The sequence below is a fragment of the Arachis stenosperma genome, chromosome 10 (genome assembly GCF_014773155.1).
Source record: "Arachis stenosperma cultivar V10309 chromosome 10, arast.V10309.gnm1.PFL2, whole genome shotgun sequence".
Classification (NCBI taxonomy): domain Eukaryota; kingdom Viridiplantae; phylum Streptophyta; class Magnoliopsida; order Fabales; family Fabaceae; genus Arachis; species Arachis stenosperma.
Window position 1 is genome coordinate 129549206 of NC_080386.1, and position 27485 is coordinate 129576690.

At 34.5% G+C, this 27485-nt stretch overlaps 4 protein-coding genes across 4 annotated transcripts; 3 read left to right on the forward strand and 1 right to left on the reverse strand.

Annotated features, from left to right (window-relative positions):
• Window positions 1-74: 74 nt before the first annotated feature.
• LOC130957981 (glucan endo-1,3-beta-D-glucosidase ARB_01444-like) lies at window positions 75-2374 on the reverse strand. Its single transcript, XM_057884850.1, has one exon. The coding sequence runs from the start codon at window positions 2344-2346 to the stop codon at window positions 358-360; it is 1989 nt and encodes a 662-aa protein (XP_057740833.1). The 5' UTR covers window positions 2347-2374; the 3' UTR covers window positions 75-357.
• A 10673-nt stretch (window positions 2375-13047) lies between these two features.
• Window positions 13048-15113, forward strand: LOC130957725 (uncharacterized). The gene is made up of 3 exons (XM_057884569.1): window positions 13048-13284; window positions 13392-14393; window positions 14490-15113. Exons 1-3 carry the CDS (start codon window positions 13048-13050, stop codon window positions 15111-15113), a joined length of 1863 nt encoding a protein of 620 aa, XP_057740552.1.
• A 7-nt stretch (window positions 15114-15120) lies between these two features.
• Window positions 15121-15681, forward strand: LOC130957726 (uncharacterized). Its single transcript, XM_057884570.1, has one exon. It carries the CDS (start codon window positions 15121-15123, stop codon window positions 15679-15681), a length of 561 nt encoding a protein of 186 aa, XP_057740553.1.
• Window positions 15682-25721: 10040 nt separating this feature from the next.
• LOC130956306 (transcription elongation factor 1 homolog) lies at window positions 25722-27178 on the forward strand. The gene is made up of 5 exons (XM_057883346.1): window positions 25722-25943; window positions 26338-26460; window positions 26549-26619; window positions 26710-26731; window positions 26823-27178. The coding sequence occupies exons 2-5, from the start codon at window positions 26348-26350 to the stop codon at window positions 26881-26883; spliced, it is 267 nt and encodes an 88-aa protein (XP_057739329.1). The 5' UTR covers window positions 25722-25943; window positions 26338-26347; the 3' UTR covers window positions 26884-27178.
• Window positions 27179-27485: the final 307 nt, after the last annotated feature.

Consider the following 27485-nt stretch of genomic DNA (forward strand, 5'->3'; position numbering starts at 1 on the left):
TTAATATTTAGTACAAAAATATTTTTATTAACTAAATATTAACTAAAAATAATAAATTTTATTAGTAACGTAACTTTATTTTTTTAATTAATAGTAGTAATCCAACATGAGTTGAAAACTCAAATACATGACATTATTTTAAAGTAGAAACTCAGGTAAAATCGACTTCACATGAAGTTGATACTAAGAGCCGTTAGATAATTTTACTGATTTGACTAAATTTTCATTTAACAGCTTTCAGATATCAAGTTAAGGTAAAATCGAATTTTTACCTTATTCTAATTTGATTTTTATTTCCCACAGTGTGACTAATGATTCACGTTCACCACATTATTCTTCCAATTCTCAAGATCAGCTTCATCCTCTACTATGAATCCACCATAAAAGATTAGTCAAAGAGTTACCATCATCAAAACCTTTCAAGTTTCTTATATTCTCCAATGCACCTTCATTATCATAAACCCCTTGAAGACCATAAACAAACCCCTTCCATCCTTCTCCAACACCATCCCTCTTCAAAGCAGGCAAACTCCACTCCACAAGCTCCTTCACATACCCAACATCTGAAAACAAAGCTTCAGAAATTGGCAACAATGGCAGCACCTGAATCCCAACCCTGCATTCTTTCCACTCAGCAGGTGCAAACCATAATCCACTGTCTCTCTTGTTAGACCACAGTACTCCCATCACCCTGTTTTCCTTTGTAAACTCACCCTCATACATTCCACTTCCTTCTTTCACATGCCACCATGTTTGTGTTCCAAGAATCTCCAATGCCGTTAGCGTTGATCCAACGGCATAAAGCCTTGCATCGCCATACGCCATACCCAACAACGCTGCAGAGTAATAAGCACTCACTGCTTCGCTTGTGCTCTCTTGGTTTCTTCCGTCGGCGAATTCGGTTAGTCCTCCGGCCCAAGAATGCAATGTGTAAAGATCAAAACACCTCAAACGAGTGTAATTTGGATTTGATTTCAAATCCAAGTTCATAAAATCCGAGACAAGAGAATAAGATTGATATTTGTATTTACTACCCCATGCTGGATCAATCTTAACAAGCGTTGCAATTGCATAGATAAAGTATCCCAAATGATAATGATGATCGTTGTAAATTCCAAACCCAAAATCTTTACCAGAATCTGTAGATCCTAACTTTGTAACAATTCCACCCCATTTTTTATCATGAAGAAATCCATTCCCATTGAAAGTTCCTTCAAGCCAAGGCTCAATGGTTTCTTTAAGAAAGTTTCTAACCTTGGCAATCGCATCAAATGAATAAACCTCTTCAGCTATCAATGCAAGTCTTGCAGCTCTTGCAATTAACTTGCCATAGAAGTAAGACGAGGTTTGTAACAATGTTGAAGATGAGTTAAGAGATTCAACGTCTTTCGAAAGTGCCGAAACGATTTCGTTGTATGAATCTTGCCTTACACCGTTTGAAGAATGCCATGTTACGAAAACTGGATCAGTTTGCAGAATCCATGAATCACCAACAACGCCAACAAGCTCCCCATCGATGCTATTGTACTTGAAATCATCAAGAACGGTTACATTAACATCATTCTTGTTGTTCTTATCTATAAGCCGAAGATGAAGAGGGTGCGCTAACATCAACAAGTCACCGGAGCCTTTCTTGTTCCAATTATACCTAACGCGAAACGGTTCTCCGACGATGGCTTCGCCGGAGACAGGATAACAGGTGCTGAACTTGTCAAGAATAGCCTCTTGTTTCGTGTCGGAATCCGGCAACAAAGCTATCCGAATTATGCCGGAGAAAGGAGTAGAACTGATCTCAGAGAGAGTGTGAGTCAGGGTAATCGGTGAGGAAGAGTATAAGAGCCATGTTTGGCCATTGTTGAACTGAAAGGTGAACTTGGTGAGAGAATCATTGGAGGAGAAAGAGAGAATGGCGTGGATGGTGGTTATTGAAAGAGGGGTTGGTTGTGTAACAGAAACGGTTACAAAGGGGGCGCCTTTAACGAGAAAGCATTGAAGGTTGGAAGAAGGGATATCCAACGTGACACCAAGGTCACTGTAGGAGGAAATGACGTGTTTGCCCTCGGGTTTGTTGTTATTGTTAGAGGAAGTGATGGTGAGGTTGTTGATGAAGACTTGGGATATGAATGAAGAGTTTGAGTTGTGGAAAGGGTAGCAGAGAGTGAGTGAGGAGTTTGAGGAGTTGATGAGGTAAGGGTGGAAGTATTCTGGTTGGTCACCGTTTTTGAGAACAAAGTTTTGGAAGAAAGAGTTTGTTGGGAGTGGGTTTGAGAGAAGGTTTTGGGAGAAGAAATTGGAAGGGTCTGGGAGGACAGTGGAATTGGTCTCTGGGAAAACAAAAGAAGACATTGTTGATGTGAATATGTGATTTTGATTATGATGGTAATGGTGGTGGTTTTGGTGATGGGGTTTTAGTGGAATTTATAATGTTCAGAAAGGAGGTTTCTTCAAATTGTGATGATATGAGGGGTTCTATTTTCAGCATTGGCAACTTCTCAACACTACAACTTGTCCCTATTATCAGTATTATTAAAATGCTATAGGCAATAATAGTATTATTAAAATAATATAGTATATTGGGGATTATTGGGTTGGTGACTTAGATTTTAGATTGGTTTAGCGTAAGTTGAGAAAATAATGGATTTCTTGATGGGGACGTTAAATAGGAAGGGTGGGAGTAAAGGAGACTGAAATTATTGATTGAAGTTTAAGATGGGAAATGACAAATGAAGGTGTTCCGTCCTATCACTGCCGAGTTATGACAATCCTTCCTCCTTGTGGCTGTGCTCTGACGGGAGAATAAGACTTCGGCTGAGGAATAACATCGCGGTGGGAGTACCTGCAAAAAGCACTCCAACGTTTAAGTAAGTAAATGAGATTATGAGAGAATAAATGAAATAATTGAGAGTGTGTTCTATAACCTGTTTTTCTCCGTAGTTACTTATCCGTTTATATAGGCGTTTAAGAGCTGTTTAGTTAGAGTTTGTTTAGGAATTTTCCGTGTTTGCCGAGGTTATTCAGATGACGTTATTTCTTGTTAGTTGAGATTCTGAATTCTGTTTTGGTCCTCAAATTTGGTGGTGTTTGTTATTTATTTGATTTTACTTGATGAGTTACGCTTTATTGTCCGAGGTTTGTGGGACGAGGTATGCTTAGTTGACCGAGGACTTAAGCTACGTATCATAGCCCCCAAGATCGCCCTGTGTCCTTTAAGGGGACATGGGCGAGCTTTTGCACCTTCGGCCTTGGATTTGTTGTCTGGCTTTGCGTTCCGTGCTTATCTTGGTGTTCTTAGGAAAGAGGAAAGTGGGCATTTAATTGCCATTTCGTTTTCCGCGCTGAAATGATTGATGTGAGTTCCTGGCTCAGTTTTTGTGCAATCCTGGTCGTTGATTTTTATTGTGGTTTTTGAACGGCTAAGATTGGGGCGGTTTTGGGTTATAGTATTGGAACCGTTTTGGTATCCCATGTTTTATTATTGGGATTGCTATAGGTAACTCCTGTTTCTAGGTTTTCAATATTTGCATTTTCTCTCAGAGGAAAAAAAAAAGAATGAGTATCAAAGGTTTGTTCTGAAGGATCTCGGTTTTCTCCTTTATCTTTTTCCCATTTTTGTTTGTTCTGTTGTTATAGAGAAGGGTAAGGTTGTTGTGTCAGATGATGATCCTTGCAACTGGGTTAGTGAACAGGTGAAGCAGTGTGTGTCAAGGTTTAATGATCTCGAATCCGTGAAGGTGTTAGGTTCTAATGTATGGGTCAGGGAGGGATATGGGATTAGGATAGAGCTTTTATCTTATGGGGAGGGGGATCGTGTGTGTGAGCGAAGTGATGATTGGTCGTATTTCTACATTTACTCTTGCCTGTTGACTGAGCTTGGTGTCTGGCTCCCTTTTACAGACTTCGAATGTGGTGTATTGTTTTGGTTGAATTGTGCTCCTTCCCAGCTGCACCTAACTCCTGTGGCTTTGTCCGTGCTTTTGAAATCTTGATGAGTATTCTGGAACGTCCTCCTTCCTTGAGGGTGTTCTTCTCCTTGTTTCAGTCTAAGGGGGTCAGGCGGGGTTTGTGGGTGAATCTTAATAGCCATCCCCATCGTTCAGTGTTTTCTCTGTATAAATTGTCATATAAGGATTTTAAAACGATGTTTGTCAAGGTCAGGAGTGTTGAAAATGAATTTCCTTTCTATTTGAACGAGTTTTTAGAGGAAAGATTTCCCCTTTCTTGGTCTCCCGAACCTGTCCAGGTGCTTGATGTTGATGATAGGTTTTTTATGACAATGTTGTATTGGACTTTTTATTAGAGGAGTCGGTAGAGTTGTTGTCTGTTGCGGATTTGTTGAAGTGGGATTCAGATAAGGAGGCCGTTTTGGATTATCTAGGTAACTAGTTTTATCATTGTGTCCTGGTATGGTTGTGTGGTTGTTATTAATGTTTTGAATTGCGTTTTTCTTTTGCAGCCGAGAAAGCCCCCACTATCACCACTGTCGGACTGAAATCGTTTTTCAGTCAGAGAAAAAAATGAAAAAGAAGGGTCGACGACAACATAAGTAAGGGTGGTGACACTGTTGCGGCCAATCCTCGCTTGAAAAGGAAAAGGGTGAAGACTCGTGCCGAGAAGGCTGAGAGTAGGGAAGAGGATTCCCCTGTTCTGCCTATTGTGGAAGCTGTGTATGAATCTCAAAAAAGGCTCCATGCTTATCGTGAGGATGATAACATGAGGTCCTTATGGTCAAGGTTCTTTCCCTTCGCCACGCTTGCTGATGAGGTGTGTCGATTTCCTGATGACTTCAAGATGATTGAGGAGGTTGGTCGTGCTGGGATGAGTCGTTTTCTCCAGGTACCTTTATCCTTTTGTTTGTTTTCCAATGTATTATGTATTTGTGGTTTGATTTTTTATGGCTTTTTGTCGATGGTCATCGGGGCCCGACTTGTTGCTATTGGAAGAGTTCAAGAACTTGCTGTTGAATCCAAGGTCAAGGATTCTGTTGAGATTTCTGAGTTGTCTGCTGCTGTGCAGGAGAAGGAAAGGATGATTGTTGAACTTTCCACATCTCTAAAGGGAAAAGAAGACGAACTTGCTGAGGAAAAGCGCCTTCATGGTTTGGCTATTGAAGATAACAAAGTTTTGGAATCTGAGAACAGTCGATTGGCGGCTCGGGTGAAGGAGTTAGAAAATGAGGTTTATGAGGGTTTTGCACAGGGCTTTGAGCGAGCTACTGACCAAGTCCAAGCTTTGTTCCCTGAGGTTGATGCTGCTAAGCTTAATGCGACTAAAATCATTGTGAATGGCGAGCTGATTGATGATGAAGTTGGCAAGCAAAGTGATAGTTCGAGTATCGGGGACAAGATAGAATGAAACTTGTCTTTTATTTGAACTTTAAATGTCTCCTAATGTTTTAAAACTTTGTTTGGTTATACTTTGTTAGTTATGTATTTTGACTGTTATGGCTTTTGCCGAGTATGAAGCTCGGTTATTAGATACATATTTTGAATGGACGCGGCTTTGTGAATTGCATTATAGCTAGAGTAGGATATATTTGTCGTTTTAGATTTGAATTCATATCATTTGTATTGATTGAATAAGGTGTCTGGCCTCATTAAAACCCTTTTGAGTAAAACCCTATTATGTTGGGATAAAACCTCAAAACGGGAAAAGGAATACCTTCATCCGCTTTAGTATACACTATGATTGGTATTTTCACAAAGAGGATACATTCCAGTTTCCTGGTACTGGATTACCTAGTAATGTTTCTAGTTGATAGGCTCCTCTGTCGAGCACTTTAGAAATTCGGAACGGGCCCTTCCAATTTGCTGCTAACTTTCCATGTGTTTGGGGCTTCCTTGCTTCCTCTGTTTTTCTGAGGACGAGCTCCCCACTTTCGAACGTTCTTGGGTTGACCTTTTTGTTGTGTCGCCTTTGTATGAACTGCTTCATTGCTAGCTGTTTTATTGTTGCTATCTCCCTTTCTTCATCAATTAGATCTAAGTCTGTTAGTCGTTCGTTGTTGTTTTTACTTGGATCATATAGCTCGGCTCTCAAGCTAGTCGTTCTAACTTCTACGGGTATGAGGGCCTCAACTCCGTATACTAGTTTGAACGGGGTTTCTCTTGTTGCTGACTGGATAGTTGTGTTGTACCCCCATAGGACTTCTGGTACTAGGTCTGCCCATTCGCTTTTTACGTCATCCAATTTCTTTTTTAAAGCCTGCAACATAACTCTGTTAGCTGATTCTACATGACCATTTGTTTGAGGATGCTTGACCGAGTTAAAGTGGTGTTTTATATTGAAGTTTTGTAAAAAGGTGGCGAGGTTATGGTCAATGAACTGCCTTCCATTGTTAGAGATTATTTCCCTTGGTATGCCGTAGCGGCATATGATGTTCTTCCAAAGGAAGGACTTTACTTTTTCTGCTGTGATTCATGCTAGGGGTCGTGCTTCAATCCATTTGGAGAAGTAATATATTGCTACTAAAAGAAACTTTACCTGTCCTGGCGCTTTCAGGAAGGGTCCTAGGATGTCTAGTCCCCATCGGTCGAAAGGCCAACTTACCTCCAAGGTGTGTAATTTCTCGACGGGTGTTGTTGAGGTATTGGCGTGCTTCTGACAATTGTCGCATGTCCTTACTTTGGTCATGCAATCTCTCTTGATTGTTGGCCAGTAGTATCCTGTTCGCAATATCTTGGCTGACAGAGCTCGTCCGCCAATGTGATTTCTGCATACTCCTTCATGTGTTTCTGCCATTACTACTTTGGCGTCGTCGTTACTGAGGCATTTTAAGAGAGGTTATGAGAATCCTCGCCTGTATAGGCTGTCTCTTACTGCTGTGTAGTAGCTTGCTTTTCTTCGGAAGAGTTGTGGATTTTGTTCCTCTCTTGGGATAGTTCCTGTTTTGATATATTGAAGAAAAAGTGTCCTCCAATCTTTTACCTGTGTAATGCTTAATATGTTTTTTAGTTCGAAACTTGGTTTTTCAAGTTTTAATTGTGAAAGTGTGGGTGTGTGTGACTGTGGTCTTGTTGTTGCTAATTTGGATAAACATCGGCTCTTGTATTTTGTTCCTTGTACACATGTACTATTTCAAACTTATGAAATTTTGAAATAAGATCCTTTGTTATGAGCCAGTACTTTTCTAACAAAGGATCTTTTACCTAGAATTCGCCTTTAATCTGTTCGATGATGAGTAGTGAGTCACAATATACAGTGAGGAGAGGTATTTGCAAGTCTTGGGCGAGCTTTAGTCCGGCTAGAAAGGCTTCGTACTCTGCCTGGTTATTGCTTGCTGCAAAGGAGAATTGTAGTGATTGCTCGGCTATGACCTGTTCGCCTTTTTTAAGTGTTATGCCCGCTCCACTTTTGTCTTTGTTTGCTGCGCCATCTACATCAAGTTTCCAGTTGTTTTCTGTTTGCTTGTCTTCGGTTGTTAGCTCAGAGATAAAGTCGGCTAGTATTTGCATCCTTGGAGTATTCTGAGGTTGATATTGCACGTCGTATTCAGAGTGTTCTACGGACCATTTTGTTAGATGTCCAGCCAGCTCGGGTTTGGTTAGAATCTGTCACAGCGGTTGATTTGTTCTTACTATTATAATATGGCTTTGAAATATTGCCTCAGTCTTCTTGCTGTTGTGACTAAGGCTAATGCGAGCTGTTCGATCTTCGAATATATGGTTTCTGTCGGTTGTAGAACTCTGCTGACGAAGTATACCGAGTTTTGTGTTTTCCCTGTTTTAGAGACTAGCACCGAACTTATGGCATGGTTAGAAACTGATAAGTACAAAAATAATGGTTTATCAGGCTCTGGTTTTTGAAGGATTGGGGGTGATGACAATATTTGTTTAAGCTCTGTGAAAGATTGCTCGCATTCTTCTGTCCAGTTGAACTTTTTGTTCTTGGAGATTGTTTTGAAAAAATGGTATGGTCGATTTGCTACTGCAGGTAGGAATCATGATAGCGCGACAACTCTTCCTGCTAGTTGTTGTACTTCTTTTATTGTGTTCGGGCTGTTCATTTTGAGAATGGCTTCACATTTTTCTGGGTTTGCCTCGATTCCTCGTGAGGTCAACATGAATCCGAGGAACTTCCCCGCTTGAACTCCGAATGCGCATTTTTCTGGGTCGAGTCTCATGTTATATGCTCGGAGCTGTTGGAAGACTTCTTTCAGGTCATCGCAGTGTGATCCCTGTGCCGAGGTTTTCGCTACCATGTCATCTACATAGATCTCCATGTTTCGTTCTATTTGGTGTTGGAAGACTTTGTCCATAAGTCGCTGGTATGTTGCTCATGCATTCTTAAGGCCAAATGGCATAACTTTGTAGCAAAAATTTCCGTGTTCTGTTATGAATGCCCTTTTGCTTTAGTCTTCTGGATGCATAAGGATCTGGTTATACCCAGAATATGCATCCATGGAGCTTAGACTTTTAAAACCAGAAGCATTATCTACTAGTTTATCAATGCAAGGTAGATGATAGACATCTTTTGGGCAAGCCTTATTTAAATTTGTGAAGTCGATGCACATGCGCCATTTACCTGAGTGTTTCCTTACCATTACCACATTTGAGAGCCACGTGGTGAAGCAATGCTCTTTGATAAAGCCGACGTTGAGGAGCTTCTTTGTCTCTTCAAGGGCTGCCTTCATTTTTTCAATTCCGAGGTTCCTCTTTTTCTGGGCGATCGGTCTGGCTGTTTTGTTTATGGCGAGCTTGTGGCAAATTATACTCGGATCTATTCCTGGCATGTCTGCTGGTGTCCATGCGAATAAGTCGGTGTTGTCTTGGAGCACTCTAATTAGCTTTGTTCTCTCTTCCCCTTCTAATGCTCGGCCGATATAAGTGAACTGCTCGGCCTTTGTTGTCAGAGGAATCTTCTGGAGTTCGTCTATTGGTTGGGGCCTTTCCTGGAAGTCCTCCCTTGGATCCAACTCGGCGAGTGTCAACACCTCGGATACGGTGTGACTTATCTTCGTCCCTTGGTTAGCTCTTGTTTGTATGCTGGTTTTCTTCAGACTGGCATTGTAGCATTGTCGAGCTTGTTGACGGTCTGAATGTACTGTTGCTATTTTGTTGTTTTGTACCTGAAACTTAACACACAAGTGTAATGTAGATACTACCGCTCTGAAGTTATTCAGGGCGGGCCTTCCAAGAATAATGTTATAAGGACTAAGACAGTCAACTATGAGATATTGAATGTCAACATAACTTGCTAATGGGGGGGTTGCCCATTGTTGTTTTTAGCCATATGTGTCCTTTTATTGGGAACCTTTCTCCAGAGAACCCGACCAGTTCTCCGGATGACGGTTGCATGGCTCTTTCAAACAGTTACATTTTTACAAAGGTTGAACAGAAAAGTACATCAGCACTACTACCTGGGTCTAGAAGGACTTTTCTTACCAATAATTCTCCAGTTTGGATGGTGATCACCACGGGGTTGTCGAGGTTTGGACCTGTTGAAGCTATGTCCTCTTGACTAAAGGTTATCTCCGGGTCCTTTGTGTTGTGATTTGTCGTAGGTATTGTTCCTTCGATTGCCAACATTGCTCGGTAACTCCTTTTTCTGGCCGAGCTTGTTTCGCCTCCTCTTGCGTATCCTCCCGATATGCAGTTTATTATCCCCCTAGGAGGGTCCGTTGTCGCCCATTTTCCTTTCTCCTTCTCGGTCGGTCGTTCTTATGGCTCCTTTTTGTTTCTCTGCTTTTCTGTCCTTCGACATATTTGTCTAAGAGCCCTTACCGAGCTAACCTTTCCAGCAGATCCTTGGCTATCACGCATTCGTCTGTGGTATGTCTGTACTTCTAATGAAAGGCACAGTACTTGCTTCTGTCTACAAATCGTTGATCTTGATAACTACCTGCTCTAGCAAAAGGTTTGACTATCTTGGCGTTGAGGATTTCTTTGATTATGTTCTCCCTTTTTGTGTTGAACCTGGTGTAGGTATCGAATTTCGGAGTGATTTTGAAAGGTTTCTTTTGTTCTTTCTTGCTCGGCGACTTGAATGTTCTCTCTTCCTCTTTTCTGATCGGCTGCTTGTCCGCCTTTTGTACCTCTCGCAGTTCCTCAATCTCCATCTGGCCTGCCGCTCTCTCACGGAATTCCTCCAGCGACTTGGGTTTGGCAATTGCAATTGTTTCTCTGAACTTCCCGGGCCTGAGTCCGGTCTTAAGCGCGTGTAAGTGGACCTTGGGATCCAAGTCTGGAATCTCCATGGTGGCTTCGGCAAATCAGGTTAGGTAATCTTTGAGGCTTTCATGTAGTTCTTGCTTAATTGTCCCGAGGTAATCTGATTCGTAGACGTATATCCTCGAGGCGGCGAAGTAGTCGATAAAAGGACCTCGCCAAGTCCTCAAAGGATGAAATTGATCCTGCAGATAATTTAGAGAACCACAGTAAAGCAGCACCATTAAGATAAGTGGGAAAAGAACGACAAAGTATAGGTTCATTATTAGCGCCGTTAAAGAACACCATAGATTGAAATTTTTTAACGTGAGCTCGGGGGTCACCAATTCCCTTATAAGGTTCCAGGGAGTTAAGCAACATGAAATTCTTCGGCATCTTGAAGTTTGTGATTTCTTCAGAGAAGGGATTGTCTAGCGTTAGCTTTTCCTTTGGAGGGGTGATGCTCAAGGGATCTGAATTTCCCAGGGCCGAGCTTTTGGAGCTGCTCTCCTCATGCTTTCTTGCGTTATTCTGAGTGGAGAGCTCGGCAAGTCTTCGAACTTCTGTCTGGAGCTCGGCCATCTGTGCTAGGAGCTCGACTTGATTGAAGGGCTGAGCTCCGTTTTCAGCCATATCCTGGAAGGTCAGAATCCCTGCACAAAAGAAAAGAGAACAAGGCAATCTATGGGAGCCAATGTTCCGTCCTATCACTGCCGAGGTATGACAATCCTTCTTCCTTGTGGTTGTGCTCGGATGGGAGGATAAGACCTCGGCTGAGGAATGACACTGCAGCGGGAGTACCTACAAAAAGCACTCCAACGCTCAAGTAAGTAAATAAGATTATGAGAGAATAAATAAAATAATTGAGAGTGTATTCTGTAACCTATTGTTTTCCGTAGTTACTTATCTGTTTATATAGGCGTTTATGAGCTGTTTAGTTAAAGTTTGTTTAAGAATTTTTCGTGTTTACTGAGGTTATCCAAATGACGTTATTCCTTGTCAGTTGAGATTCTAAATTCTGTTTTAGTCCTCGGATTTAGTAGTGTTTGTTATTTATTTGATTTTACTTAATAAGTTACGCTTTATTGTCCGAGATTTGTGGGACAAGGTATGTTTAGTTGACCGAGGACTTAGGCTACATATAGAAGGAATATGGAACTAGGCTATAGATGTAGATTTAAAAAAAGGAGTTGATAGAAATGGTAGAAATTAAATTGTATCATGATACTAAAATTTGAGGAATTAATATGCATCAGCAAACATTTTTAAAATCAGTCAACAATTATGTGAAGCTACAATGTTTTTCTTTTTCGCTTTATACTCTCCTACTTCTGCTTCTTCGCTAGCAGTTCTGCTTTTGTCTTTTGCTCTTTGCTGTCACATCGGGTCTCTCTTTTTTTTTTCTTAGATTTTAAATATTCATTTGGATATTTTTTAGTTTTCATTTTTATGTACGCTACCTTTATGATATTTTAATTTTGGATATTTGACATGTAAGATGATGTTACATTACTAAGTTATTTTAGTAATTAAATTTAATTAAATTAATCTAATAACTTAAAGATTAATAACTAAAATTTTTTGTCAAAAAAAAAGGAAAAAAATAATAAGCATAAGAAAAAAAAGACTTAATTAAATTTATTACAAAAATAATTTATTTATTAAGTAATAATATCCTAGTAAACTCGTTAATATCAAATTCAAATAAACTTTTATTCATTAAAATAACAGGAAAAAAGTTTGGGCCATCAAGTATCATGCATCTGGTCATTTCTTTCTAGAAAGAAACCAATATTCATCAATGAAAACACCAATCCAATAATTGACGAAGACCCAGAACCAAGTATTATATATCAGAAAAACAAAATTGTTAGGAAAAAGTGAAAAACGCGTCAACGTGATGAACACAAGTAACCGACACATACATAGGGATCATATCTTGATAAGGGAAGTCATCAAAATTTGGAAACAAGCAAAACATGCATATGATTTTTGACATGAACTGATGAGTTAGCACCTAGTACCAAACAAGTTTGATTTATTCTAGTTAATTAGTTGATATCTTATTATGATTATTGATTGGTTTGGTTAATTGTTAAACCGAGCAAGTAATTGATCAAATCAAACGTGATAAAAGTTCGCTAAAAATTGGTTGGTTCGCATGATGTTGCTCCTTTGACTCAATCCGAGTCGTTGACCTCAAGGCAATGACAAGGCAAGAAATGAAGCTAAGCAAATTGACAACTGACACGTGTCAAGCAAAGAAGCCATGGAGGGAATACTGTAACAGAAGCTTTGGAGAAAAAATACAGGGGCATGTGAAGCAAAACCTTAGCTAAAAAGAATTTGAGCATCATTGTAAGTGATCTCAACACATGCCAAGTGTTTAACTGCATGGATAATCTTGATACTTTGTGTGCATATCTATGTTTGATTAAGCAGTCGTATATTAGCAGAGAATTAAGAAATTCACTGTTTTTAGGGATTTAAATTTTTTTCTTCCTTCATAATATATATAAAGCATAATATATTTTTGGGCAAATCATTTATTTAAATCAAGGGGATAAAAAAATTACATGAATCAGCTAAATCAAAAATTGGTTCATCAATCAATCAAAGGATATTTTTATGTAATTCGAACCAATTTGATTCGAACTCAATTTCCATGTAATTCGAACCAATTAAGTTCGAATTACACCTTGTAAATGTTTGCCAAATAATTCGAACCAATTAGGTTCGAACTCCAACCATATAATTTGAACCAATTAGGTTCGAATTACACACATTAAGTAATTCGAACTAGTTTAGTTCGATTTACACCTACTATGGTGGTTCGAATTAGTGAAGACCAGACCTGTATATATATGGTGTGAACGTGAGTTGCTATCATTAGAGGGGAGGTAAGATGGCTAGTGAGGAGAGTTTCGTAGTGTTGGTTCACCACAGAGGATCCATTAAGAGGAAAACTCGTTCCGGTGTGAAGTTCACTGATAAGGATCCTCTCTGTATTATCGTAAGGCCTATGACGAGGTATGAGGACCTTGTTAGCTCTGTACTGCTGAAACTTGGTCTAGAAGGTGTGAAACGGGTTAAGAAGTTTTTTTTATCGAATTCCAATCACGGTGCTCCAAGAAACCGTAAAGTACGATTGTTTCACAATCGGGAGTGATGATGACTTGCAAGTCATGTTTCATTATCGCCGGCAGTTTCCAGAGGTGAGGACACCATAACTGTTGCCTGTTGGCAAAGTTGGTTGACGCGGTGTCCAGCTCGGGGGGTTCGAACCGGAATACCACCACTTTAGCCACGGTAGCCGGTTCTAGCTCCAGACCAGCCGTTGCATCTTCCTCCGTCCCTGCGTACGAGCCACCCGTCCAACCTGTCGCCTCCCTTTCGTTCGCTGTTAATCTCAACGGGAGTGTAGGCGACGAGGTCGGAGAAGGGGAATATCCGCGGACCTCTTTACAGTGTGTTGTACCGGATGGGGTTGGAGATGGATTCTTGGATGATCCAGAGGACGATGATGTCGAGCCGGATATGATTGCTGATGACAGTGGCGATGGTGCTGGAGCAAGTGAGCATGTTGGGGCGGGCGGTGGTTCTAGCTCTGGAACGCAGCAGTACCCTCCACATTTTTCCTCTTTGGACTTGGATGCCATGAGGCAGGAGGGGGTACCTGGGCAGCCGGCTGGATTTGGCGCTAGAGATGCTGAAGGGTCTGCAGGTCTGACAAAGTTTCAGGTTGGTCAGCAATTTCCGGATAAAGAAGAGGCCCTCTTAAGTGTCAAGACTTACAGCATCCGTCGAGGGGTACAGTACAAGGTCGTGGAGTCTGACTATCGCCGGTATGTGGGCAAGTGTTTTGAGTTCGGCAATGGGTGCACATGGTTGATTCGGCTTAGTCTCCGACAACGAAAGGGAGTTTGGGAGGTCAAACGTTACAACGGACCGCATACTTGTCTCGCCCCCTCGATTTTCAGCGACCACAGGAGTTTGGATTACCATGTGATATCGGCATTCATTATGCCAATGGTTAGGGCTGATGCATCTGTCAGCATCAAGGTGCTCCTAAATGCCACCGCCACACACTTTGGGTTTAGGCCGACTTACAGGAGGGTCTGGTTGGCGAAGCAGAAGGCTGTTGCCCTCATCTATGGTGACTGGGATGAGTCGTACAACGAGCTCCCAAGGTGGGTGTTAGGAGTCCAGTTGACGATGGCTGGTACTGTTGCAGTCCTAAAGACGATCCCTGTTCGTGTCGGTGGACAGTTGGACGAGTCTCGAGCTTATTTTCACAGACTATTCTAGACGTTTCCACCGTGTATCGAGACATTCCGTCATTGCAAGCCCCTAATTAGTATTGACGGCACCCATCTGTATGGCAAGTATGGGGGAACGTTGCTTGTCGCAATTGCACAGGACGGGAACTCCAACATACTCCCTGTTGCATTCGCATTAGTCGAGGGTGAGAATGTTGAGTCGTGGTCCTTCTTTCTCTCCCACCTGCGTGAGCATGTGACACCGCAGCCGGGTCTGCTGGTTATCTCGGACAGGCATAACGGCATCAAGGCCGCGCTTGAGGCTCCTGACGGAGGCTGGTTACCTCCGTTTGCATACCAGGCATTCTGCATTCGACATGTTGCGGCAAATTTTGCCCTCACCTTCAAGGGCAAAGACGCAAGGAGGCTACTTGTGAATGTGGCGTACGCTAAGACCGAGGTCGAGTTCCATTACTGGTTTGATATTCTTAGGTCCGAAGACCCGGCGATGTGTGACTGGGCGAACCGGATTGAGTATTCATTGTGGACACAGCATTGTGATGAGAAGCGTAGATTCGGACACATGACGACGAATATATCTGAGTGTGTGAACTCGATCCTCAAGGGTGTACGAAACCTTCCTGTGTGCTCGCTAGTGAAGGCAACATACGGAAGGTTGGCCGAATTATTTGTTCGCAAAGGGAGAGGCTGAGGCGCAGATGGGAACCGGGCAACAATTTAGTCAGCACTTGGTGAAGTGTATAGAGGCCAACTTGAAGACGGCTAGGTGCTTCACGGTTACTGTGTACGACAGAGACAACTCCGAGTTCACCGTCGCAGAGACAACTCCGACTGGTTCTTTCTCACTAGGTAGCTACAGAGTCTCGCTTGCATCTCAGACATGTGACTGCGGATACTTCCAGGCACTTCATTTCCTGTGTCACCACGCACTGGCATGCTGTGCCTACTCACGGCTTACATGGGAGCCTTACGTCCACCAGGTGTATCGTCTTAGTTCGGTCTTCAGTGTTTATCGGATGGGTTTCACACCTCCCATTCCGGAGGGTTTCTGGCCACCATATGACGGGCCGACTGTCATCCCTGACCCCAATAAGAGGCATGCGAGAGAGGGTCGTCCGAGGTCCACTAGGATATGGACCAATATGGACGAGGCAGATCCGAACCGGCCAAAGAGATGTGGGCTTTGTCGGCAGCCAGGCCACACACGTCGGAGTTGCCCACAGCTCGGAGGAGCAGAGCACACACGGGGGCATGATTAGGTGTTTTGGTGGATTTGGTACTTTTGTTGTTTCAATTTCGCGTTTAGATTTCACTATTATCGGTTTTCTTACTTGTAGTTGGTGACTGATAGAATTTGTTAACGTCAGTGTGATGTACTTTGAATGAGATTTTAGTTAATGAATACTAGCGGCTCAACAGGCACTGACGTGCCTGTTCAGCCGCTTTTCTATTGTTTTTAAAAAATTAATTTTATTTTTTTGTTAATATATTATTTACTTTTCAAATTTATTAGATAAATATTTTTTATTTTAATATTGACGTGATCTTATTTATATCATATTTTGTTGAAATTAAAATTACTATAAAACACTTTAAAATGTTAAATTATAAAACCACACAATAAAGAGGTAATATAAAATCGTCATAGTTTAAAGTTCTAGGTAATATATGAGGTGAAATATTCGATAGAGTAAATTTTTATTCTCAACTATTCTAAAACATACAAAAAGTATTTTCAGAATGATAATGCTTCTATTGTATTTCTTTAAAAGTTTTGAATGTCGTCTATTAATTTATAATATTTTTAATTTAATTTTTTAAATTTATTATGACAAAATAATGATATAAGAAAATATATAGTTACAAAAAATAAAAAATAATTATTCTCTATTAAAAATAATGTCGTCATGTTAATAATTTAATTTTTCATCTATTATCTATTGTATTGTCTTAATAGTTTGACAATAAGAATAATTTATCTATCCATATTTATTATCATTTGGTATATTACTTGAATCAATTTTGCTTTTATTATGAGTATCTAAATATTTAAAAATTTTATTATTAACATGAAAATAATGTATGTTAACAATTTAAGAGTACATTCGGTAGATAAATTACAAATAAATAGTACTAAGAGTACATTAACATAGAGATATTGTAGAAATAATTTAAATTAAATGACAAATTAAATTGTAGAAAAAAATAAAAAAATATACCAGAATTATCTATTAAAATTTAATAATAAATATATTATTATACATTGAACATATATATTTTTCTTATAATAATACAGCTATAAAAATTGTTTGGCAATATAATATTATATTAAAAAATTATTAAACTATTTAATAATCGAGATTATAATTATATATAGTACATTAAGACAATATAATAATATCTATAATAATATTATTTAGGCCAATAATAAAAGATTTATGGAATCAAAATTTAAGAAAAAAATAAATTATTATTAATTAAATAAATATAAATATAAATATATAGGATTACTTCCCATATTTGGACTGTTTGGGAACGACAATAATATATTTTAAATGATTATATTTTACAGTGTATAATTTTTCTTTAGAGATAAATAATTCGTGAATATAAAAATTATATTAAACTGGTAGCATAATAATAATTATATTGAAATAGTAAATTTATCAATTTAAATTTATGTAGTGAAAAAATAATCACTTCTGATATATTTATTTTTTAGAAGGAAAAGTATAAAAAAATATTGAAATTATCAACTAATTTTTTTTGTTATATAGTGAAAAAATTTAAGCTACAATTATATTATTAAACATATATTTAATATAATTTTTTTTATAATGATACGGCACAAGAACATTTTAGGACAATAATGGAAGATCTATTGAATCAAAATTTATGAAAAAATAAATTACTACTAATTAAATAAATATACAGGAGTTCTACCCATATTTATTACCATTCGGTCTATTACTTGAATCGGTTTCGCTTTTATTATGAGTATCTAAATATTTAAAAAATTTATTCTTAACATGAAAATAATGTAGGCTGAGAATTTAAGAGTACATTCGATAGAGTACAATAACATAGAGATATTGTAGAAATAATTCAAATTAAATGACAAACTAAATTGTAAAAAAAAAGTTAAAAAAATATCCTAGAATTATCTATTAAGTTTTTTTTGTTACAGAATAAGAAAATTTAATAACAAATATATTATTAAACAGTGAATATATATTTTTTTCTTATAATAATACAGTTATAAAAATTTTATATTTGTATGATATTATATTAAAAAATTATTAAACTATTTAATAATTGAGATTATAATGATGTAAAGTACATTTAAGATAATATAATAATAATATTATTTAGGCCAATAAATATAGGATTCCTACCCATATTTGGATCGTTTGGTATATTACTTGAACCAGCTCCGGTGTTATTGTGAGTATCTGTATATGTAAAAAATTCATTATTAAGATGAAAATAATGTAATTTGATAATTTAAGGGTACACTCGAGAAATAAATTATACATAATTGGTACGTACTAAGAGACTAGTAACATAGATATATCGTAAAATGGATAATTCATATTAAATAATAAACTAACAATATAAATTTATTAATGAGAAGTATAATTTAGAGTACCTGATATAGAGTATTGTTGAGGAGGTATATTTGTGATATCTTGTAATGGTGTTGCCATGTTAGTTGGTCCACTTGATGTATCGATTTGTTTTCCTCGTCTAATACTCTCTCGGTAACTGGCACGCCTTCTGGCAAGGTGTTGCTGCCTCTGTTCTTCACTCATATTTTATCTTCATTGTCTGGCATAGTCTTGCCAAGTTCGTCGACCACTTCCACGTGAATCTTCCATTGGTATGTCAACTATAATTAATCAAAGAAACATATAAAAACAGCTATACACTTTTATTTAATGACGAAAATAAATTACAATAAAATTTACATTATATTTAGGCGAAGTGAGAAGAATGCAGGAGAAGACAGAGGAGAAATGAAGAAAATTTTTTTTTTATTATGGAGAGATATGGAGTAACCAGTGAAGTGAGAGAGATTAAAAGAAAAAATTGGGAATAATACAATTGACGCAGTAATTGATGTGAGAGGAACTAATTGATGCAGTAGTGGAGAATTAAGTAGTAGAATTCTGTAACTGAAACGTGATTTGAGAGAAATTAACGTGGAGAAGTTATATTGTGGTGAACGTGGATGGAAATGAAGTAGTAGATGTAACTGGAGGTAGGTTACTAAAAAGGATAAAAATGGAAAGAAAAATTGGACACCAAAAATGAGTTTTCCCATTATATATTGGTATAGATGTTCTTTCTCCGCAGTTTTAAACGAAATGTATGTCTAATGCACACCGGAATAAATAACTGTGCGACTTTTATTAAACCATGATGTAGAAACTATGTTCGTAACTTAAATTGCTGAGTGGAACGAATTCTTAGTAATTCAAACTAAGAGGTTCGAATTACTTGCTGGCTATTTCTTCACTCTAATTCGAACCTAATTGGTTCGAATTATATGGTTGGAGTTCGAACCTAATTGGTTCGAATTATTTGGCAAACGTTTACAAGGTGTAATTCGAATCTAATTGGTTTGAATTACATGGAAATTTGGTTCGAACTACATAGAAATGTGCTTTGGTTGATTGATGAATCAGATTTTGGTTTGGCTTATTTGTGTCAAATTCTTCTCTCCTTGGCTTGTTTACGTTTTTTGCCCTATATTTTTCTATTATGAAAAGCAAAAAGATAACGAGAAAAACTATTTTATTATAAAGACTAGCGGCTCAACAGGCACTATAGTATCTGTGCAGCTGCTTTCTATTATTTTTTAAAAAATTAATTTTTTTTGTTAATATATTATTCATTTTTTAAATTTATTAGATAAATATTTTTGTCATTATTTTAATATTGAAGTGATCTTATTTTTATCATATTTTTTATCTTAAAATTACTATAAAAAATTTTAGAATGTTAAATTATAAAAGCACCAATTAAAGAGATATATATATTATTAGAAAAAATATAGTTAAAAAATAATGATAATAATATTATCCTGATTCAAAAAGAGTATATATAAATCAAAATATATGTTAGTTATTTACAAAAGATAATTTTGTTTAAATATTATTGATATTTATATTTGTCTTCATTTTTTTAAGTGGTATGCTAAAATATGAATTTGGATCTGAAGAGGCTTCATTTTCCTATAAATAGTGAAAAAACAAAAGAAATGAGAATGCTTGTCTTTTTTGTTTTTGAATATCAAAATATAAGAATAATTAATAAACAAAATAGGAGAATATAAAAATTATGTATCTGAAAAAAAAATTCATAATTCATCATACATCTTCTTATTAATAATTTCTTAAGTCTTGAAATTTCGTCACATTTTTTACCATAAAAATAATTATATAAACGATTTAAGATTATTCAATTAAATTGATTCTTTATTATAGGGACGAATTCAATTAATTCAATTAAAATCTGTATAATTGAGATATCTAGTTTTGCACTAAATTTTTTAAAAAGACAAAAAAAAAATGACATTAGTCTTAGTTTATGTATAACAAAATGTAAATTAAATGACATTACATCTTATTTATTAGAAATTTATATTATTGTTTATCACCAAAATAAACTAGTTGTGGTCTTCTGAGTTTATGGTTGAAAAAAAAAGTTAAATTTTTAACATAATTAGTATATACATCTAAATAGACAGTTTATTATTATATAATAAAAATTTATTTTATTACTTTTTATTCTTTTGATCTAATATTTCTTTTTTTATTATCTTTCTGAGTTTTGTTTGCTTTAACTGTATCTCTCCAACTAATCGAATAAATTTTGAGTGGACGAACCTGATTTAATATAACATTTAATTATTAATATTAAAATAAAAATATGTATCATCAATACAATTGTAACTGTCGTTAATATAGTAATATTTAATTTATTGTTTATTAGTCTCATTGATACAATGAATTGATCATCTTTTCATATACTTTATAACGGTTAGAATTTTTTTTTTCTATAATTCATTGTATACATGTATCACAATATATCTTAATAGTATTTTATATATTACTTTAGCATTAAATAATAATACATCCCAACTAAAATATACTTTTATCTTTTATTAGTTTTGAAAATTTTAATTTTATAATAGACGTCCATATCAATATAAATAGAAAAAAATCAGAAAAGAGTGATAATAAAAATGAAAAATAAATAACGATAATAATATAATAAAAGAGTACGAAACAATATATATGAGATAGTACGAACAAACTGCTCTTATGATAATAAAAATAATGATAATTACGTATCGATTATTTTGGACTGCTCTTATGATGGTAGAAATAATGTTAACGGTATCAGTTGTTTTGAGTTATAGTAATAGGAATAAAATAAAAAAATAATTGGATATCAAATTTTTATATCTCTTTTAATTTATCGGGTAACCAATGAAATAAAATATTACTATTTACAGTATAAATTAAATTAACAAAAATCTAACCTGTAACCTTATAGAAGGAAAAAATAGTTATTATGACAAAAATTAAAATTGTCAATGGTACAATAGTATTATTTCAATTCAACTTTGTGAAAAAAAATTCGAATATAAACTTATTAGGTATTAAATAAAATAAAATAAAATATTATTAACACTATAAATTAAATAAAAAAATATCAATACTTTTAGAATTAAAAAAATTATATATTTAAAAATAACAAAGCATAACTCATTTTAAAATTTTAGTGTCCAAATTTAAGTTTTAATATGTTTCATGATAGAATTTTTTCCTTACATTACATAAAGAAACCACTTTTAGAACAAGACAATTCATCTTTTCTGTCTCATTTTCATCTCTATTTCAATAACGATTATACAAAAATCATATGTAGGGTGGCAAGCGAAGAAACCTGCCCTGCCCCGCCCCGCTTAGTGAGGCGGTCCTAGAATTCTAGCCCGCCCCGCCTAACTGCGGGCTGGCGGGCTAAATCCGCCAAAACTCCTCTTTTTTTTTACTATTAACTACTAAGTAATATATATAATTTCACAACCATATTAATAAATTTATAATTTCTAATGGCATAAAAAATTATATTTTTTATATTCACAAATATTAAATTCTTTGTAATTATAAATATCTAATAAATATAATTATAAACCAAATTTTCATTTAAAATATAAGTATAAATATTCACTTCAAAGCAAAATAAACATAATACAAAACATAATTATAAATATTGTCTCTAAAATAACATAAACATAATTCAAAACACTCCATCTTTATCTTCGTACTTTTGTAAGTTAGGTTGGAGGAAGTTAGGTTTTGGCGAAAAAATTGCAAAAATACTCCCTCACCGAAAAAAACCTTAGCCCGGCGGAAAAGTCCGTCCCGCCCCGCCAAAACCCGCGATTTAAGCGGTGCGGGTTAGACGGACTTTTGCTATTTGATAGTTCCTATTTTTCAGTCCGACCCGCCTTTTTTGGCAGGATACGCGGGTCGGCCCGACGAGTTTAGACCCGTTTGCCACCCTATATGTAGCTTCTTCTTCGATTCTTTTACTCTATTAGTTTACCTTTTAATTTGTTTAATTTTTTTTCTAATTTTTCTTATATTTCCAAGTCAGGATGCACTTCTCTGGATGGAACAATTATTATTATAGAATAAAAAAATAGTTATTATGACAAAAATAAAAAAAAAATAAAAAAAATAAAAAAATAAAATAATAAAAAAAATAATTATTATGATAGAAATTAAAGTTGTCAATCATGCAATGGGACTATTTCAATTGGATAAGAATAAAAGAAAATCCAAATTTAAATTTATTAGATATTAAACAAAATAAAATTATATAAAACGTTATTATTTATCGTATAAATTAAATAAAAAATTACCAATATTTTTAAATAAATATTTTATATAATAACTGCTAGAGAAAAAAATTAAACATCAAACTCCCATATTTTTTTTGTATATTGTTATTTTGTTATAGTATAAATAATAATTTTAGAATTATCTAAATATTTTAATATAAATTATTTAATATTATCGGAGCTAAAATAATTAAGAGATAAAATTAATATTTCTTCTAAGAATGATTCTTTTTAAAATTATAAATATATAATAAAAAATTTGAGTACATTGAAATAGTACCATAATAAAAAATAATTCAAAAAATAAAATTAACAAACTAATGGAATATATATACACAACTAACCAATTTATCATCATTCAATATATTATTTGGACCAATTCTAATACTTGAATATTTAAAAATAAATTTTTAACATATAAATAATATTTTTTGAAGAGAAAGTCTAGGGAGCCAATAGTCTAAGCGTACAATGTGTACAATGGATGTTTAGAAAGTATTAGAGATATGATCATTAGTGTTACATTGTTCTGTCAAGTTATGCTTTTGGGATGAGTGGTTTCAGATATGGTATTAGTGTTTTGGATCCGAAAGGTCAAGAGTTCGATTCTTGGTAAACTCCAAAAATAGTTTAATTTTTTATTGAGATGTTTATTATCCTTGGTATCCAGATGGTTATCTTTGGTTATTCTAGATAGTATGGTGATGTTCATTTTATTCATGGATCAAAGATTTAGTCCATTGTACACTGTATATTTAGTCCATTGGCTCCCTAGCACTACTCTTTTTTGAATTATGTAAATTTTTTAATATAAATAATTTAATATTGGCTGAACAAAAAAAATTAAAAAATGAAATTAATTTTTTTTAATAATGACTTTTATCAAAATTATAAATACATAATAAAAATTTAGAGTACATTTAAATAGTACCACAATAAGAAAAATTCAAATATTAAATTAATAGTATAAATTTTTTAAGTGAACAATTAACAATCATAATACACTGTATTATAAATTTATGTAACATAGTATATTAGAAATAATTGAAAGTTTAATAAGTATGAATTAAAGCTTTTAAAAATGATAATTTATATCCACTAATATTATCATCGTGCTATCTATTACTTGGATTTGGATCAATTTTATTATTATTATTATTATGAATATCTGAATGTTTAAAAGCAAATCTAATATTGACATGAGATTTATGTATTTTTAAAATTTATTAATGTATTCAATAATATTAATAAGAAATGAAATGAGAAGAGAAGAATGAGTAAAAGGTGAAAGATAACAGGTGAAAGTTATATCAAGAGATGGCCAAGTGGAATAATGGAAGTTTTTCAGAGATGAATAACTGACATTAAGTAGAGAAGTTAATTAGAAACGGTAATACTGTAAAGAAATCTTGGACACCAAACTCATGTATTACCATTATATATTGTTATAGATATATTGCCATTATATATTGGTATAGATGTTTAAAAGCAAATCTAATATTAACATGTGATTAATGTATTTAATAATATTAGTAAGAGATGAAATGAGAAGAGAAAAATTAGTAAATGGTGAAAGATAACAGGTGAAAGTTACGTCAAGGTGGCCAAGTAGAGTAATTAGAGTTTTTTAGAGATGAATAACTGACATTAAGTGAAGAAGTTAATTAGAAAGGGTAATACTATAAAGAAATCTTAGACACCAAATTCATATATTGCTATTATATATTGTTATAGATGATATCATAATATATAAAACATGATAAAGATTTTTAATTAGTTATTTTTTTATTAATTATTTTGTCTTATTATATTTTTTTATTCGTTATCAATAAAATGATGTAAAATAATTTATAAAATTTTTTAATAATTTTTAAAATGTTTATTGATTTAAAATTTTTTAAAAAAGTACTTAATTTTTTGAAGCAATTCTTAATTTTTATTTTTTGTATTTATTTTAAAAAAGTTTATTAATAAATTCTTTTTTTCGAAAGAAAAAAATTTTCTCTCTTCTTTAATTTTGTGTCAATACTTATAAATTTTGTAATAAAATCCAATGTATGTGTGAATTATTAAATATGTCAAGTACATACATAAAATTTTCATCCGCTATTTTTTTTGGATTTAAAGAATTTTATAAACATACATACTCATCAAATAAAAATAAATTATAAATATAAATATTAAATTATAATCTTTATTTATTTAATATATTCACATAATTATTAGGGCTGCACACGGATCGGATCGGATCGGATCGGATATGGCCTAAAATTCTATCCGATCCGCACTGCATTCATCGGATCGGATCGGATACGATATCCGCAATTTTTTAGGCCGGATCCGATCCGATCCGATCCGCATACTTGCGGATCGGATCGGATCGGATATCAGGTATATCCGCATAATTAAAAAAATTTTATTTTAAGATTTTGTTTAGCTTTTTTACAAAAAAAATATCCAGAAAATTCATTTTTTATCTATTTAAGCCTATTTACTCCTAGAATATTATCAATAATAGTTCTTTTGAATAACAAAAACAAAATAATAACACAAGATTTAAGTTTAATTATTCTAAGTTGAAGTACAACATAAAAAATTAAAAACAAAATATCATAAAATTCATAAAATAATATACTAAAATTCATATCACATTAGGGTCTACTGTCTTAAACTATGCTATTTATATGTGATGTGCGGATATGCGGATTTGCGGATCGGATCTGCGGATATCACTGCCGAATCCGCAATCCGATCCGACCATAGTGCGGATCGGATCCAATCCGATCCGATGACTCTGCGGATCGTATAATATCCGTAAAATTCGGATCGGATGCGGATAATTACCGCGGATATGCGGATATTATCCGATCCATGTGCAGCCCTAATAATTATTCTAATTTTTGTCTTGTCTTATTTTTTTATTGTTTTTGTTGGACTATCTTATCTTATTTAAATAGCGTAAAATTTAAGTTTGGATAAAATATTTCACTTGCTATTTTTTTGTTAAAATAAAAAAATTACATTTTATGTATTATTAATTAATTTATATGCAGTACAATTTTACAGGCACAAACTACAGAATTAAGAAATAAAGATTTATTTAACATATTAATTATAAAATAAATATTAAATAAACTAACGAAATTCTTAATTATTAATATACTTTTTTATCTAATGATAAAATATGTGATGATGATGATTCTCCTCCATTTTAATCTTTTTATGTTTTAAATTCATATGTTTATCTTTATCACGTAGATTTAATATTAGATTATAATATTATAAAATTCTAATAAAATTAAAAGATATTTGTGTAAATTACAAGATATGACCCTCAATATACATTTCAAATACTATAAATGATCTAAACTAAATTTTTATTTCATTCAATTTCTCAAATCACATTTCACATCCACTCTCTCTTTCTTTCATCGCCTGCGCTTGTTAAGCTAAAGCACGAAAGCATATAAGTGGGATTCACTTCTGATTAGTGTCATTCATTCTTTCTCGGAAAGAGGCAAGATAGCCTTCGAAAAGACGAAAAGAAAGTGTTGAAGCCAGTCATTTCGATTCACATTCTTGATCTTGGAGTCTTCCACTTCTGTATGCTTTCTATTCCCTTATCGCTTACGTTTTCCTTTCATCTTGTTTACATTGCCGCTGTTATGATCCACACAATTCGCCAAAACGAATGGGGAAAAGGCTGGGATTTGGATTCATCTTTAGTTCTTGCTTCTCTATTGGCCTTTCCATTGCTTGTACTTGTAGATTCCGATCATTGATTCATTATATGCATTCTAGGGTTCATTGAATTAACAAGTTTCAATTTTCAACCGTTTTGGTTTAATAATGTGTTTTTTGGAGGGGAAACAAAAAAATCTTGAATTTTGGTGGTTAGATAGTTTGAATAATATCGTAAAAAAATTTTAAGTTTTTGAGAGATTGATTGAAGTTCTAGCTTTGATTTTGTGTGCTCAAACATTTATGTAAAAATTAGGATTTGAGGAATGGGAAAGAGGAAATCATCAGCAAAGCCAGCTCCAAAGAAGCGGATGGATAAGCTTGACACTGTCTTCAACTGCCCTTTCTGCAATCACGGCGCCAGTGTCGAATGCCGAATGTAAGCTATTTCGTTTAGCGTTTGTAGGGGATTCCATGCTTAATTTGTATTTCCTTGGAGGATTAATGGTTGGGATTCTTTTGAACAGTGATATGAAGAACTTGATAGGGGAAGCTTCTTGCAGGATTTGCCAAGAGAGCTTTAGCACTACTGTCACAGGTTTGTTTCTGAAAACGATCGTCTGAACTCATATTCAAGTTTGTTTTTTAAATCTGCTGATGATCCTGGAATGTTTGTTGTCTTTTGCAGCTTTATCTGAACCAATAGACATGTAAGTTAAATATTTCTATAGAAAACCTCTCCCTTTCCCATTCTTTCTTCGCTTTGTCTTACAAACACAACTACTTGATTGAACAATGCAGATACAGTGACTGGATTGATGAATGTGAACGGGTGAACAACCCGGAAGTTGATGGTGCTTAGTAGTGCGATTATAAGAATCCATTTCGAGCTGTAGCGGATGGAAAATTCTGTATTTGTGTCAGCTCCTACTGCTGCAACTATACATGTTTTGTTCCTATATTACTCTCTAATAGAGTTTGTAAAACTACATGTACGCTAAAACAATGAGAATATGTGTGTTTGTCTAGTGTCAATTTTCAATGCCCAAATAGCTAATTATCTTTTCCATCAAGGAAAGACAAGGTCTTATTGTTTAATAAAACGTAGTTTTGAAAGTGTAGCTATATAAATTAAATGCTATTATTGTATTCTACAATATTTATGTCCAAAATAAATACAGTTATACTTAATTATCTTTTAATTATATCATAAATTTTTTTTAGATTTATTTTTGTTCATGATTATTGATCTATCGTCATGACCAAATTTTCTACAATCTCTTGTGATTCATTGATTTAAAATTTTTCTTAAAAATCACTTAATTTTTTGAAGTAATTCTAAATTTTTATTAGGGTAAAGTATATTTTTTATCCCTTCAGTTTGGTCAAAATTTTAAAAAATACCCCCTAAGTTTTAAAAAATACTAAACATTTTATATATATGTATCTTGATGATTTGTGTCC

Bases quoted from the DNA above. Each gene is read 5' to 3' on its own strand.
- LOC130957981 (XM_057884850.1), bottom strand. From the start codon at position 2,346: ATGTCTTCTTTTGTTTTCCCAGAGACCAATTCCACTGTCCTCCCAGAC.
- LOC130957725 (XM_057884569.1), top strand. From the start codon at position 13,048: ATGGCTAGTGAGGAGAGTTTCGTAGTGTTGGTTCACCACAGAGGATCC. The intron at 13,285-13,391 runs GTACGATTGTTT...CTGTTGGCAAAG, and splicing joins GTGCTCCAAGAAACCGTAAA to TTGGTTGACGCGGTGTCCAG. The intron at 14,394-14,489 runs GTTCGTGTCGGT...CGTCATTGCAAG, and splicing joins CAGTCCTAAAGACGATCCCT to CCCCTAATTAGTATTGACGG.
- LOC130957726 (XM_057884570.1), top strand. From the start codon at position 15,121: ATGGGAACCGGGCAACAATTTAGTCAGCACTTGGTGAAGTGTATAGAG.
- LOC130956306 (XM_057883346.1), top strand. From the start codon at position 26,348: ATGGGAAAGAGGAAATCATCAGCAAAGCCAGCTCCAAAGAAGCGGATG. The intron at 26,461-26,548 runs GTAAGCTATTTC...TCTTTTGAACAG, and splicing joins GCCAGTGTCGAATGCCGAAT to TGATATGAAGAACTTGATAG. The intron at 26,732-26,822 runs GTAAGTTAAATA...TGAACAATGCAG, and splicing joins TTATCTGAACCAATAGACAT to ATACAGTGACTGGATTGATG.